This window comes from Panthera pardus, unplaced genomic scaffold, assembly GCF_024362965.1.
Source record: "Panthera pardus isolate Hobbes unplaced genomic scaffold, ASM2436296v1 HiC_scaffold_13, whole genome shotgun sequence".
Lineage (NCBI taxonomy): Eukaryota > Metazoa > Chordata > Mammalia > Carnivora > Felidae > Panthera > Panthera pardus.
This window is the reverse complement of record NW_026526688.1, coordinates 79,411,750-79,428,265: the sequence shown is the minus strand read 5'-3', so window position 1 is coordinate 79,428,265 and position 16,516 is coordinate 79,411,750. Positions and strand designations below refer to the sequence as shown.

The window sequence follows — 16,516 nt, the reverse complement described above, 5'->3', positions numbered from 1 at the left end:
TGCCCCAGCTCCTTGATAGTTAAGTTATAAATTCTCAGAGTGGGAGTGAGTGGAACCTAATTTGTGGCCTGGGAAAGAGAGGTCGAACTCTAGGCATCTCGAGTAGGCATAGTCATTTTTTGAGGATTCCCTATCTTGAGTAGGCATAGTCATTTTTTGAGGATTTCTTTGGGAGAAATCCTTATCTAATGGAATCTTGCAAAGGAGCTTTTGGTTAAATTCAGAATCCTTTACTTTTCTAAGTGACTTAGTTTTTCTGTAATTTAAAGCTTGGATTTCTGGAAGCCTTGTGTGTGTGTGTGTGTGTGTGTGTGTGTGTGTGTGTGTAAAAAGAGGCATGACACTTTCTTGTAAAGTGTTGTGAAGTTTCCTTTTCTATTCTGGATATTTCTGATCTTCCAGAAATACAGGGTGAGAAGACCACTACTCACCTGCATACTCTTCAGTGCATTTTTGTTAGGTAAATATTCCCTGTGATTTTCATTTTCAGCATTGTTTGTTGCATGTTCTTGTCTTCAAAGGAAAAGCCCCAAAGCAGCCAATAGAAGAACGAGTGGTTGGAGTGTGTATATGGCTCCTACCACATTGACCTCCTTCTGTACTGTTTGCCAGCATGCCCAGTATTTACTTTGTTGTGAGCTCCAGGGATTCTGCTTTGCATATACACCTTCAATCCTTATGAGTAATTTTCAGTCAGACTGAGTGTGTAAATTTGTAGCCACAAACTGAGTCCTTACATAATGTAGTCTGATCACTAGTAAAGGAATGTAATTGACTTGTAAATTTCTGAGGAGGGGGAGGGAAAAAAAATCTCCAACAGAAGTGTTCTGTTAATGAATGTGATAGACCCCTTTGTTGTTTAAAGACAACCGGCTTGCTATTTCCCTGAAGAAAGAGCTGTGTTGGGACTGTTTCACATTTCCCTGGCACATTGCCCCACCTCCTCTTCCCTGAAAATATTTATGGAGATCCAGTGTGTTAATAAATTTAGAAGTCATTTGATGGTTGCATTGGCAGCGTGAGATAAAGTAGTTAAAATATGTTGTTCATTTTATTTCTGGGTGGGGTGGAAGAGGGAAATGAAATACTGACTTTTTTTTTTTTTTCCCTCTTTAGAAACCTAATACGATGTTCTTTTGTTATCATTCTCATTCTCTAGGCATTAAGTGTAACCGAAACCCTGATTAAACCTTTGGAAAAATTCAGAAAAGAGCAACTTGGAGCCGTAAAGGTTTGTGTCTAATTTGAGCACACTTGTACGTGGAAGATGGACGTCCCTCTGCTGCTTCACTGTCCTCTCGATTCGCATTTGGCGGCTTGGAAGGAGATGCTGGAGTAAACCATCTGTTGTTTTATGTTGTAAATGCGCTTTTTCCCCTTGGGGGGTATGAAATTGTAAACCAAACAAAAACACCTGGACGGGATAGTAAAACCTCTAGCAGTCTTTGGCTACACCTTCCCACATAGAGGTTTGAAAATATCTTTAACCAGACCTCACATGCACTCGGAATAGAAGCATCTTACCTCTGTGGGGAGTACACTGATTTCCTCACACGCCTCAGTTTTATGGAGGAGTGTAGCATTATGTGAGGGTTTAAGATTAGAAATGCTGCTACACCATGATGCCGTTGAAGCTAGGAAGAGAATATTAGGTTTTGGGGACATAATTTCCTTCAATTTAACACAGATTTACTGAGCTTCTCTTAACGCGCCAGTGTTGTTATAGATAGGTGCTGGGGGTTCAGAGGTGGGTGAACAACAGCCCGCACTCAAGGATCTGGAAGGTAGCCAGGATTTCTGGGAACAACTTGGTGACTTTACCACAGGGAGCCTGAGATCTATTTAGCAACTTCCAATACTAATGAGCTTTGAAATTATCCCAGAGAAGTAATTTCCACCAACCTTTCCTGAATTTTGTGCATTCACCTGAGGGACAAAAAGTACCAATCATGTGTTGACTCTTTTTGGCTTGGCCCGGAAGAGAGTAACATCACTTTTAGGTAGGGAAGAGAGTTTTTACATTTGGATTCTCCCCACTCCGCACCAGTGGCTTGGGGTTGTGAAGCTTTTTTTTCTTCATCTTCCTAAGCAAAATATTAAAATGGTTTTGTGCAAATAAACTCTGTGGCTTCAATGACTGTAGCTATACAGATGGGCCCAAAGAGTGCCAGCTTTTTAGTTGCTATTTAAAGAATCATTTCTCCTGTGACTTGTTAAAATATTAGATACATTTCCTTTTAGCATACTATTTTACCTTTTTAATGAAGGGCTATGTTTTCAGAGGAGATTAGTCAGGCACCCTCTAAGTCCTCTTCCTGGATTGTTTGCTGAGTTCCATGAAGCTGACTGTGTCTTCTGGATTTGCAGCAGGACACTGGAGGTCTCCTTTCACACCTGTGACCTTGGGCAGATAATTGGCTTTATAGTTCCTTATCTGTAAAATGAGAGATTTGAGGATTTGACTGCTCTACTTTGTATTTTATGATTCTGTTTTCTCTGATCTTGTCTTCTTTAGGCTGTTTTAAAGCTCGAACACCTTGACTGTTTGTTTTCTAACACTTCATTAGCAGGTACTGAATGTAAACAGTGTCCGTTTCTTATTAATTGGATGATGGTGGTGGTGAGTGAGGATTATATTATGGAAATGGGAAATGAATATGACTTAATATATTTTCTTTTTTATTTGCCATCCCCCCTACTGTTTTTTGTTTGTTTGTTTTTAAGTAGGCTCCATGCCCAATGTGGGACTTGACCTCACAGCCCTGATAGACTATGTTCTAGCAACTGAGCCAGCCACGTGCCCCCCTACTGAGTTTTTATACATTTCTAACCTTGTATTTTCTATTGACTGACTCCTTCTCCCTCTAAAACTTTTCCTGTTTCTAATGTTGTACTTGTTCAGAGTATATATCCAGCAAGCACCTTGCAGAATAGCTTGCCATGTTAAAAGAAGTTATTTTAATAATTTTAGTCTATGCCTTGAGTTGTTTCATGGCCAGATTCCATCCTGAAGTCCCCCTTTTTTTTTTATTCCTTCATTGTTCACTGTCTTTAAGTTTGTGAAGGATTTATCATATGTTCTTGTTCAGTACAGTATGTGTGTTGGCTGTCATACTATGGATACTATTTGAGGAGGCAAGTCCTTGTGGGTCACAGGGAGAAGGCCTTTTTTACTCAAAGTTTTATATGTTAAAGAGTAGAGAATGGTGATGTTCTAGGTTATATAGTGTGCTATGTAAGCATCTGTCTCTAGACGTTCAGTGTTTAAATCTAGATTGTTCTGTGTTGAAGAGAAAAAGGCTGTGCTTTCTTTACTACCGGCCTCCACTCTTGTCTTAATATATAAAGTATCTGATAAATAACCTATTCCACTGATAATTCTAGAAGAGGGTTTGTATAAAGGTTTGTAATCTGGATCCTTGGTTTTCTACATCTGTACTTCTTGAATATTTCATCATGTTTTGACAAACCTATATTTTTATTCACTCGTTAATTGGGACACTTAAAAATAACTTTATGTAAGTTAAAGGTCTTTTTAAAAAAGCAGTTTTTATGTGGGGATTAAAAAAAAAAAAAAAAAGCCTTTAAAAGTTGACCACAGCAGAATGTTTCAGATCTCCTTGTTAGAATGTGGATCTTCTCTTTCTCTTCTCCTTCCCCACCTGGTGTGTCCTACCCTCTGCCTTTCAACTGGAGCTGTTTCCGTTCTGTTCACTCTTAGTTTCTCGGGTTTCCGGAATCTCAGTGACGTCTTTAATTGGTGGTTTTAATATGTCTGAACTGCTAGGTTTTTGCAAGCTGGATTTTTTAAAAGCCCTGAGCTATTCTTTTCTACTGTTGGCCTCCATATGGATTTGTTCTCCTTCCATCATATGTGTTTGGTTTGGGCTCATTCCTTGGTTCTTGGAGGTTCTGCTGATTTTCTTCCATGCTTGCCGGGTTCTCCTGTCTGTTGGAAAAATTACATTTTCCGTCGCAGGACACAGGTCCTTCTGTGCTGTGTCACATGAGGTTCCTGTTCAGAGTTCCCTTCACAGCCTCACTCAGCTTTTACTTCCTCTGCAGCTCTTTCCTTTCCCCAGGGGCTTGTCACTTACCCTAGTGTCTGCACAACACTTTATCCAGAGCCATTGCTCATTATGTGTCGAATTAGCCACTTAGTCAAATTAGGAAACTAGTATGGGCCCTGAATGACATAGGGGCCTAGTAGGCCGTTGTGTAAACTCTGTAAGAATTACCCCAACTTGCTATGACTTACATTGGAGAATTTAAGATTTCTCTTGTAGATATTGGAACAATCCAGTAATGAAAATGTGGCCTCATGCAGGTGGCAGCATGCATGCAAATATCAAACAGATGCAACTAAACTATTGATAATCGAGCCAACTCAAATGCTAGTCTGAAAGAGCCAATTACTATTTTATTCACTGGAATAAAAAAATGTAACCAGAAGGGTTGAAAAAGATGTTCATTTCATATATTATAACTTACAGCCTCAGCCTTTCAGAGACCCTTGTGCCAAATTTCTTTTATATTTCTTTCCAAGATTATATCTAATGACTAAATATTTAATAAAAGTTGACTTCCTGAGATTCTGTAAATGACTGCAGTGAGTGAATATGAGTGAAAAGCAAATCTACTTAAATAATTTCTCAAATTATGTTTGACAAAGCAGAAAAAAATGTTGACTTAATTACATTTTTTTTCATTTTAGTCATAAAACACTTACCAGCACCTATCATAAGGGAAGAGTCCCAGTATACAACTATGAATTAAAACACTAGTTGGCCTTCAAGACATGGTCAACTCTGAGTGTGGGGGAGATGCAAAACAAAACAAAACAAACCAAAACAAAACAAAACACTAAAAAGTGCTATAATTGAGGTAAGCATAGGTGCTCTGGAACATGCCCTATTGTCTCAACTTGGAGTGCCAGGAAAGTCTTTCAGGAAGACCTGATTCCTTCTTGTTTGAATCCCATTTCTGCCTGTAAGCTAGCTGTGTGGATTCGGGCATTCATGGTCTCCAGCTCTCAATTTGCTGATCTTTACAATGAGGCTAATGACCCCTGTCTCAGAAGGTTTTTGTGAGGATTAAATGAACTTGATAGTGTATTTCCCATGCCTCGAGTGGGGCCTGGCCTACATGGTTGCAGTTTATCTTATTATCCCATTTATGGCTTGCTCTGTGTCAACTTGCCAAACAAGAACCGCTCAGGTTTTTGTCTACTCTCTGGATGCTGCAAGCTTCAGAGGTGACATGCCAGAGTACCGTGGCTTATGACCCTCCTGGCCAGGTAGTGCGAAGATGATGGATAGGTGACCCTGCACAGTAGCTCAGGGTATCCATCAACTTTGTCATTTTTGGTGCCACTGCAGCCACAGGCTTCCTTCTCTCATCCTCTGACAGATGTCTCCTGGGTGTGGAGTTAGGTGCTGGATTCTGTGGGGGAGGGAAAGCTGAATTCTCATTTCTTTGGGTAGGCTGCAGGGACTTAGAGAAAGGGGGAGAGTGAGGTTGGATAAGGCAAGTGAGTTGTCAAACAGGGAGAGGTGACATTTGGTGCAGAAGTTAAGGGAGGGTGTGCTGTTTTCACCACCATTGAGTGGTAAGGGGGCGCTTCATGGATGAGATGGCATTTTTATCTGGGCTTGCAGGATGTTGGTAGACCAGGGGAGGGTAAGAACAGAGATTACAGAACAATTGGGTATCAGGCTTGGACATCAGGATTGCAGTTTAAAAGGTGTTCCTGCCAAGTATATGTGTAATATGAGTCTTGTTTCTTGCATGGGTGGTATTCCCCCCCCCCTCACCCCACCCCCATCTCCTTACTTAAATAAGGGAGGAAGAGTTGGAATCTCTAAGAAAGTATTTAGTTCTCCAAACTAGTTACGCCTTATTATTTTAATGTTTATCGTTGTAAAATAAGCTCTTTCATTTCCTCATCCCAGGAAGTTTGTAAAATAACCAAAACATTTTTAAAAAGTTACCTGGTAACTTTAAAAAGTTCCCCCCTTTTTCCAAAGCAAATTCTAATGCTCTAAAGAAATGTGGACAATTCACAATCTCAAGCTCTTGTGAATTCTTTATATATTCCTTATTCATTTTTCCATGGAAATACTAATATGTGATTTTAGCAGAAAATTGGTTAATCTTAAGAGTGTTTTTACGTATTAGGAGTATTTACTTCTTTTCTTATATATTAATTGCATCTTCTCCCTGCTTTGTCGTTGGTCTTTTAGCTTGTCTGTTGTGTATTTTTTGATATTTAGAAGTTCTCATGGCTTCTTCCATTTCTTTTTTGCTTAAAAAGTATTGTCTGTTGTGAGATCTGATGAAACTGTTCTTTTTTACGGCTTCATTTTTTACTCGTGACTCTTTCAATCCATCTGGAATTAATTTTGATATGAGACATAGTTCTCTATTTCCAAGTAGTTAACTAATTATACCAACACCATTAGTTGAATAATATTTTTTATCCAGTGATTTATGATACAACCTTAAAAAGTATGTTTACTTCTAATATATTTAAAATATTAAGTTTTGTTTCTTAGGTTTCTGAATTCCCTTTACCATTTATACAGCATACACCTTATTTGGTTTCACTGTTGTTTTTTTTTTTTAATGTTTATTCAGTTTTGAGAGAGAGAGAGAGAGAGAGAGAGAATGAATATGAGTGGGGAAGGGGCAGAGAGATTGGGAGACAGAATCTGAAGCAGGCTCCCAGCCTTGAGCGGTCAGCACAGAGCCCGATGCGGGGCTTGAACTCATGGACCATGAGATCATGACCTGAGCTGAAGTCGGCTGCTTAACCCACTGAGCCACTCAGGTGCCCTGGTTACACTATTTTAAGTAATAACTGTTCTTTACTTTTTTTTGGGGGGGGGGGGGTTGAGGGGGTCGTGGGGCATGGGCATAGGTTTTGTAACCAATTACAAGCTGACTTTCAGTGAATCATAGTTAACCTGTAAACATAATTTTGTTTGTCTTACTCATGTTAAAATGTAAAAAAAAAAAAAAAAAACCGATTGCCACTATTTTATTTTTTTTAATGTTTGTTTATTTTTGAGACAGAGAGAGAGCATGAGCAGGGGAGGGGCAGAGAGAGAGGGAGACATAGAATCTGAAGCAGGCTCCATGCTCTGAGCTGTCAGCACAGAGCCCAATGCAAGGCTTGAACTCATCAACTGATGAGATCATGCCCTGAGCCGAAGTCAGATGCTCAGCCGACTGAATCACCCAGGTGCCCGGTAGCCACTATTTAAAAATCACTGGGTTTTTCAGCTGTTCCAGAAAAATCAGATGACATGGCTTGTATACTAGCCTATACTCCCATGTGTAACACAAAAGCCATATGAGCACAAAGAAACAATACTGCCCTGTAATGGCACTGAGAACAAATGCAAGAAGAAATAATTTTATTTAGGTCTTAAGATTTAAAAACAAAACACAGCAGCATTTGTATAACGCCATACCACATGTGGACGAATGCATTTCCACTCTCGTTGGTGGGTGGAATGTTCTTTCTTGGCTGAATTCTTTCTGCATAAAGCCTTTGATACCCCCGCTTTCTTTCATTCTCAACTTTACCCACGTGTTAACTTACAAACCCCACTGCTGCTGAGTGTGCCGGGTGTTTTGACTGCTCTTTTTAGCATCACTGCTTCCTTTGTCCTGTTCTGTGATTCTGATGAAATCAAATGCGTAAAAATATTTTCAGTGTTCCTGGTAAGTACGAATCTGCACTAGGGAGCATTTTTTACTACACGATCCTGCCTTGCGGTAACCATGTGGTGAATGCAGCGGAATGCCTTCTCTTCCTGTTTTGTTTGAACGTGAGAAACATGCTCAGAGAACACTGTGAGGCTGGTGCAGTCACAGTCCTAAGTAGCCAGGATGAGAGCTGGTTTTCTCACACCAGATCCAGCATGCATTCTACCATATCAGCTTGTTAAAATAGTGGAGATTCTGAAACAGTGGCCATATGTTTGTTTTACTTTATTTTTCTGTGAGTCACCAAAATAGTTGATGAAAACTGTAGTAATAAAAAGCAGAAAAGAGAGTAACTGTATTCATGCCTTAAACTTTTTTTTTTAAATAGCTGTAAATGAAACCTAGAGAGCATAAAGAAAAAGTGCTTCTGTGTCAACAAAAGTGTGACTGTTGTCACACGTAGGTGATCCATAGGGTCACAGAATTTTAGGATTGGATCTAAAAATGAGCAAGTACAAAAAAAAAAATCCCCTGACTTCTTCAGTAAGAAAACTAAAGTTCTGTGTTGTGAATTTTTTTTCAAAGTTGTGTAGCTAATTTGTAATTCAACTTGGAATAGAAATGGGAAGAAACATCCGTTCTTGAGACTGTCTTCCCTCCGTGTGGGATGAGCCAGCAGAGGCTCTGTCCTAGGTTCCCACAGTTTTTGTAGTCCCATGTCCTGAAAAAATAATGACAAATGTGAAGAAACAGACTTCTCACGTGCTTTGTTCAGTCTCTTTGCCTAATAAGAAAAAGATCATATCAGAAAAGATGGGAAATGTTCGTTTTTGCTTTAGAAAATAGAAGTTGGAAAATAGGGAAGAGAATGTTCCTTTCCAGGAGCCCTTGGAGAGTTAGGGAGAGTTTGAAGTTAATGGAAACATTTTGAGGGCATGAGGACATAGTGTGCTCTCGTTGGTGCTCAGAAATGTTTATTAAAAATCCACTTAAATTGGCAGAGGAGATCGTCTATCTTTTCTGTATTTAACCATTAGGATACTTGTTTTCTCAAAAAGCTTCTATCGACAAAGGAAGCAAATGCTGGTTCTAGGCAGTACCTGAGAAATGTTTGTAATGCTAATCACAGAGTCTCAGTACAAAGGTGTCAGTGTTTACCTTATGCCCTGTAGACTGATCTAATTGATACATATTCTGAATAGTGTTACAGAAATCACTGGGAAAGTTTGGGAAAGGAGATGATGTTTCTGATCAGAGGGTCTTATTGTTATATTCACACTGGACAATTAAAATCTTTCCCAAGATTTTCCCCCCAATTGTGATGATGCTTCCTTTTTTTATGTAGACTAAAATTTACTCAGTTTTAAAAGAATCCCATTTCTATGCCAAAATCTGCACAAGTTTGCTGTTTTAACCCTGTGTTCTTTTTTATTATTATTTCTTTTAATGAGGGACAAGTGACATGGTATTAATTCTAAGCACTAAGTATGAAGAGTTGAAAACTAATGTGCTTGGTAAAAAGCCCATTAAAGGAAAAAAAAGAAAAGATGAGTGACTCTTTAATCCTAACGCTGCTTTGATGATTCGTAAGCAGTGGCATGAGTACAGATAGATTTTTCAGATAGCTTCCTCACACTCAGTGGTACTTTATTTATTTTTAGATACTATTCATATCTTGAGCTTCCTAGTAGATAAACTTTGCGCATACATTTTCCCTCCTGTTTAATCGTAGTTGTCTGTGTTTTCTGACTTGTAGGAAGAAAAAAAGAAGTTTGACAAAGAAACAGAAAAGAACTATAGTCTAATTGATAAGCATTTGAATTTATCAGCCAAAAAGAAAGACTCACACTTACAAGAGGTATTGTTTTTATTTTTCTGTTAATTTGTTCCTAAATTCAATGAGCAGTGCATGTCTTTTCCATTTAAAGTGTGCTTTTCTTTTGTGAACTTTTCATCTAGGGATGAAAAAAAAACGAAGAGGTAATGCCATGAATTAAGGGGAAAAAAAAGTTCTTGTGGAACAAGATGCAAAATAATGAATACATCTTACAGTGATTAATTCAGTATAGATTCATAGTATTAACATTTTTGATTCTGAGTATATTTTCACGGGAACAATTTTATCCAGCGTTACTGAAGAACGGGTATATTATTTTTGGGGGAATAGATTCATTAATTGGCTTTCAAGACTGTGAAGAAATGAATTTAATAAGCTCATCTACCATTTTGTTTTTATGTGAAGACAGCATTAATCTTATGTAATGCTGAAGATTCAGGAAGTTCAGCTTCATTGGAAAGAGAGCGTCTGCTTTACTTGTGGTAATAGACTTTTTTTTTTTTTTTTTTTTGGAGGGAGCCATGTGTAAGGAGAAAGGAATTTATATCTTATCTCTCATTTTGTCTGTCTTTCTCTTTTCTAAATTCCCTGGCACTTGTGTTTTCTCACTCACACACTTGAATGGAAACTCAGTGGTTTGCAATTTGGAACATATGTTTTCATTAAAAATAATGCTGTTTTGCAGCTGTTGGGATCTTGACTCATCCCACAACAGTGTGATTTTTTTTTTCTTATTTGTTTATTTTTAAACACCTAAGGAATCTGGGCATAATATAGCATTATAACATACTTTTACTGAAGTATCATCAAAATGACGCTAATAACATTGGCTCTAGTATAAAGCTGGTTTATATTTAAATGTCAGATATTTAGTTGCACACTATGTGTGTGTGTGGTCATTTTGACATTCCCCACATGTCACATTTACTTTTTCCTCTTTAATAACTTTGACATTTGGATGGCGTTTGGAAGTTTATAAAAGAGAAAGGAGCTTTTATACCATTTAATCCTCACTACAATACTGTAGGTAGGTAGGGCTCCAGTCTCTCCTCGTTCCACATTGTGTAGAAAACCATACAGTTGTTCCATATGCTCCCTCTGCCCATTTTGAAATTACAGCTGTTGTTTTCATAGACTCTCCTAATGCCAGCAGCATTCTACCTGTCTTTTCCCATTATCTCTCTTTTCAGAGATCCTGAAGGGAATTTCATGCTGTAAGTAAATTTCCGTCTTCACTGGCTAATTAGGTATCTTATTCAAGCCGTTGCTTAGGCAAAATCTTTATGGCCATCCTTGGCCCTTACTCTCTTACCCTACATCCAGTCTGTTGGCATATATTGTCTGTAGCTTCCGGATATTCTCAGAATATGGCCACTTCTACTCCCCCCGCCACCCCCCCACCCCGGGCCCCATCTCACCCTGGCCCATGCAGCTGGCATCTCTCACATGGATTACTGCAAAGCCCTCTTAATTGGTCTCCCTGTTTCCACCAAGATGTTTCTACAGTTTATTTTCTATACAGCAAGCAGGGTGAGCCTTGATGTTGCTGGTCCTCCCCAGACCCCCCACAATAGCTATCTTTGGAGGCCCAGGGCCCACCCTCCTGTCCTCGCACCCACACGGGCTGCTTTGCTCTGGCTGCATTGGGTCAAGCATCCTCTGCGCTCAGGGCCATTGCTTTTTTGTTCTCCTACTGCCTGATACGTTTCCAGCCCAGACCTGTATGCCTCACTCCTCCACGTACTCTCCGCTCAGAGTTCACCTTACTAGAGAAGTCCCCCACCGTCTTATTTAAAGTGTCCCCCTTATGCTGCTTTGATTTTTTCATACTCTTACAAACATTTGACATACTAAATATTTGGTTGTTACATGGCTTCTTGCACTATCTTGTAAGCTCCTTGAAGGCAGCGACATTGTTTTATTCAGTAGTCTGTCCTTTACACCTAGAATAGTACTAGTCAGGGAGTAGGCACTAAATACTGAATGAAGAAGGATGAAGTTGCTTGCATAGTGAGCTAGGGCTCCATCCATTTGATCATTTCCAAAGATAATTAGACTCCAGATCAGCAATTTGAAGAGACCCTCAAGATGAATCATTTTAGTTTCATTTAAACTGTACATTCTGCCCTATCTTGCTATTTACTCTTTACAAACATAGAAACTCCCACTTGAAACAGCTTTCTCTTGCAAACGTGAAGGCCTTTTTTGGGGGGGATGCTCTTTAAAAGAAAAAGGTTAGATTTGGATTTTCGTTGCTTTTGGCATTGGCTTATGTATTGCTAATCTTTAGTGAACTGAGTTGAGGTGCTCAAGAGGTTTATAAAGTTTGCTGAGAGTGGTACTGAACAAAGGCATAGAAACTTGCATCATTTATTCTTTCTCTTTGTCTCAAATGAAAGTAACAGGACACGATTGTTGCAAACACCAGGCTGGCTATTTTGGTAATTTTGTTAGGACATTAGCTGTAGTTCTGTGTTTATTGAGCACAATACCTTCTACTTCCATCCCCATCCCTAAATTATAATTAATATTTACACTAGAACAAGTATCAGACATTTGAGAAAAATCTATTTCTGTTAATTTTTGAAGTATATTTTTGTTTTTTAAGCAGTCGGTCAATTGATTATATTTCAGTATATGTGACTGGAGGAGTAGATCTTGTGAATAACTTTGCAAGAGAATGGTCTGTTCTTGTTACAAATACATATAGAAGGAATGGCCAGAAATTGGGTGATGGTCAAATTGGAATTGTTAAAAATGTCACTTTTGCTTGATACAGTAAAAAGTACAGTCTGAATGTGTGTTTTCCTACACTGCCCAGCAATAAGCTCACTACTGACACTATCTACCTGAGACGGCATCAGCCCAGGGGGTTAAGGGCTTAGTCCAGAGCACTGTCCCTTTTTAAGATACCAGTTGCAAATCAAGGTGTTACCTGTGCTTCTGATCTACTTGCTATAAATTAGATGTTCCTATGTCCCCCTCCTTGGGTTTGATTCATTTCCTGAGTGGCTCACAGAACTGAGATAAAACATTTACTTAACCAATTTATCGTAAAGAATAGTATAAAAGATTGAGATAACTAGCTAGATGAAAGGGTACACACCGTGGGGTCTGGAAGGGTCCCAAGCATAGAAACTTCTGTCCCCATGGAACTGGGGTGTATTACTCTCCAGGCACATGCATGTGCTCACAGACCTTGAAGTTCAAGCATTTTTACAGAACTTCCTAAGTTCTTTGCCAGAGGTCAGTAGGTGGGACTGAAAGTTCTAGCCCTCTGATCATTTAGTCTTTCTGGTGCTATCTAGAGGCCCCACCATAAGTCATCTCAGTGGCATAAACTCCGGAGAGGCTCTTTATGTATGGCAAAAGATATTCCCATCTCTCAGGAAATTCCAAAGGTTTTGGAAGCTTTGTGCTTTATTCCACATATAGTGATTGCCTTCCAGATTTGAGTCAGGCTCTAAAGGACTGTGCTGCTCCATATCATTAGGGTGCCCTTGGCATTGTTGTAAATGACAGGTTATGGGCAACCCTGGGGATTTTGGTGATCTAATCACACAGTGCGTGGCATAGTGGTTACGGATAACCAGAATAGTAGGGGTGTGTATAGAGGTTGACCATCAATGAATGCCACGGTGATTGGAATAGTACAGACAACCAGGTGAGAAAATCTGCTGAAATAAAGAGCCTACTTGGCTAAGTCTGATCCTTGTGTAATTTTCTTGAAGGACGTTTCCCAGTAACCAAACATGAGGAATCTACCTGGAACTCTTCACATCTTCATTTTATTAAATACAAAACAAAATTGCATCCCTCTCCCCCCCGCCCCCGCCCCCGCCCCAGAGTTGTGTCTGCTAGCTACTGGTGGCTGAACTTTCAAACTCTGGTTATTCGAGGCATAAAAAAGATGATTTTGATGAGTATTAAGTAGAAATTCTCATTTTAGCTTAGTAGCTTAGTAACATAACACTCATATAACATTCTACTCGAAAATTCATTTCATGCTAAAAAAATTTTTTTGCCATGATAGATACTTTTTCCCTCCAAGATGAAAAAGATTGTTGTCACATTTCCATACCATAAAATATACGCACTTAATGATTTTCAAGGGCACAGTTCAGTGGCATTAAATACATTCACATGGTTGTGCGACCACTGCTACCTTCACATCTAGAGCTCTTGTCATCTCTTAATACTGAAACTCTGTGCCCATTGAATAATACTTCCCCAGCTCCCTACCCCTATCTCCTTACAACCACCCTTCCACTTTCTGTGTTGGTTCTAGGTAGCTTATAAAAGTGGAATCATAGAGTATCTGTCCTTTTGTGACTTGCTTATTCACTTACCATAATGCTTTCAAGGTTCATCCATGTTGTAGCACGTGTCAGAATTTCCTTCCTTTCCGAGGCTGAATAATATTCTACTGTATATGTATATATATCACATTTTGTTTATCCATGTATCTGTCAGTGGCTACTTTGCTTGCTGTTGCCTTTTAGCTGTTGAAAATAATGTTGCTATGAACCTGGTTAGATAAATCTTTTCGAGTCCCTGTTTTCAGTTTTTATGAGTATATACCAAGAAATGGAATTGCTAGGTCACGTGATAATTCTGGTTTTAATTTTTTTGGAGAACTGCTATGCTGTTTTCCAGAGTAGCTTCATCATTTTACATTTCCACCAACAGTGCATAGGGTTTCAGTTTCTCCATATCCCCATCAACACTTGTTTTGTTTTAATGTTTTTAATGTTTTATTATTTATTTTTGAGAGAGAGAGAGAGAGGGAGAGAGAGAGAGCGCGCACGCAGGGAAGGGGCAGAGAGAGGGGGAGCCACAGGATCTGAAGCAGGCTCCAGGCTCTTGAGTTGTCAGCACAGAGCCTGACGCGGGACTCGAACTCATGAACCATGAGATCGTGATCTCATCCGAAGTTGGATGCTTAACTGACTGAGCCACCCAGGTGCCCCTGTTTCTCTCTTTCTTTCTTTTTTTTTTTTTTAATAGTTTTGTTGTTGTTTTGATAGGCATGAGGTGTTATCTTGCATTTGTATTTCTGTAATGATTAGTTATGTTGAGCATCTTTTCAGGTGCTTCTTGCCATTTATATATTTTCTTTGGAGAAATGTCTAGATAAATACCTTTAAAAGTAAAATTGGCCAAATTAAGAAATATATTATGTGATGCCTTGTAAGAATGGTTTCTAGGCTGGCCATTCTTTCCCTGCTCTTCCTCCATGGAATCCTGCTCCTCCCATAGTGCCCTTCTAGTTAGACCAGATAAGCTGGAACTTTTTTTTTTTTTTGAACAGTCTCCTGACCATCTGGTGCCTGTTTACTCCCAGAGGATGAGACATTTTGAGGACTTAACAGCCTGACTGCCTACAGATGGGCTTCAAGCTCTGGCCCAACTTTTGAGAACCAGGCTCTTTTCTTTTTTCTTTGATTGAAGTACAGTTGACATACAATTTTACATTAGTTTCAGGCACAACATAGTTCTTTGACAGCTCTATACATTTTGCTGTGTCCACCATAGATGTAGCTACCATCTGCCACCAAACAACACTGTTACGGTGCTGTTGACTATATCCCCTATGCTGTACCTTTCATCCTCGTGACTTACTCATTCCGCAACTGGAAGCCTGTACCTTCTCTCTCCTTCACACGTTTTGCCCATCCTCCTCACCTCTCTCCCCTCCAGCAGCCGTCGTTTCGTTCTCTGTTTTTATGGGTCTATTTCTGCCTTTTTGTTTATTTTGTTTTGCTTTGTTTTTTAGATTCCACATATACATGAAATCATATGGTATTGTCTTTCTATGTCTGACTTACTTCACTTAGCCTAACAGCGTCTAAGTCCATCCATGTTGTTGTAAGTGAGAAGAGCTCACCTGTTTTTATGGCTGAGCAGTAGTCCATTGTATATATAGCATATCTTCTTTATCCACTCATCTGTTGGTGGACACTTGGCTGCTTTCATATCTTGGCCATTCTAGATAATGCTGCCATAAATATAGGCGCGCTCACGTCTTCTCAAATTAACGCTTTTGTTGGGTTATACCCGGAAGTGGAATTACCAGATCGTATGGTATTTAAGAACCAGGTTCTTGAGATGGTACCATAGCTACCACTTCCTCACCTGCTGCCTTCACTCATGACTACTGAAGTGACTACAGTTTCCCAGGCCGACTGCATTCTTACAGGATTTGTCAACGGAAATAATGTTTATGTGATTTTGATCATATGTGTATAGTTCAACCTTGGGTGTCCGTTGTGGTTGGGGTGAGTTTTCCGTGAAGAGGCATCCTTCAGTGTTTAATCCTTTGGGGCCAATCTCATCATAAAGAGCAAGCGTTGGCAGACTTTTTCTGCAGAGTCAGATAGTAAACGCTGTATACTTTTGCAAACTCTAAGGTCCCTGTGGCAGCCATAGTATTCAGTTTGGCTGTTCTAGCAGGAAAGTGGCTATAGAAGATCTATAAACCAGTAGCCACGACTGTGTTCCAGGACAACTTTGTGTAGAAAACGAGGCTGCAGGCCATATTTTGCACAGAGCTTATAGCATTGCCAACCTCTGGTCAAGCGTTTCACTCCTTACCGTCTCTGATTTAACCAGCCTCTATTACTTTAACATAGGCAGATATGCAAGTGGAGCAAAACCGGCAGCACTTTTATGAACTGTCCCTTGAGTATGTATGTAAGCTTCAGGAGATCCAAGAAAGAAAGAAGTTTGAGTTTGTGGAACCTGTAAGTATCATAGAAAGTTGTTCTGCTGTTACATGTAATAGATATCCTAGAAACATTTTTCTTTCTAGATGAAATTTACAGTTCCTGGGGACCAGGATTCATACACAGGAAGCAAGACATCATGAATTGTAAAGGGTGGACCCAGATTGCGATGAGGTCAAGGAACCACCTTCACAGTTCGGTGGTTCTCGGCCTTCTTTGCACAGCAACATATGGTGAATAT

At 39.5% G+C, this 16,516-nt stretch overlaps 1 protein-coding gene across 4 annotated transcripts in view; it reads left to right on the top strand.

Annotated features, from left to right (window-relative positions):
* Positions 1-16,516, top strand: part of ARHGAP10 (Rho GTPase activating protein 10) — a 321,716-nt gene that overhangs the window by 101,723 nt on the left and 203,477 nt on the right. For 3 of the 4 annotated variants that reach the window (XM_053901200.1, XM_053901201.1, XM_053901204.1), the window contains 3 exons: positions 1,160-1,231; positions 9,470-9,571; positions 16,183-16,293. In XM_053901200.1, coding sequence (XP_053757175.1) covers positions 1,160-1,231; positions 9,470-9,571; positions 16,183-16,293 — 285 coding nt within the window. The remainder of the gene's footprint in view (positions 1-1,159; positions 1,232-9,469; positions 9,572-16,182; positions 16,294-16,516) is intronic. The other variant, XM_053901202.1, reaches the window with a different exon arrangement.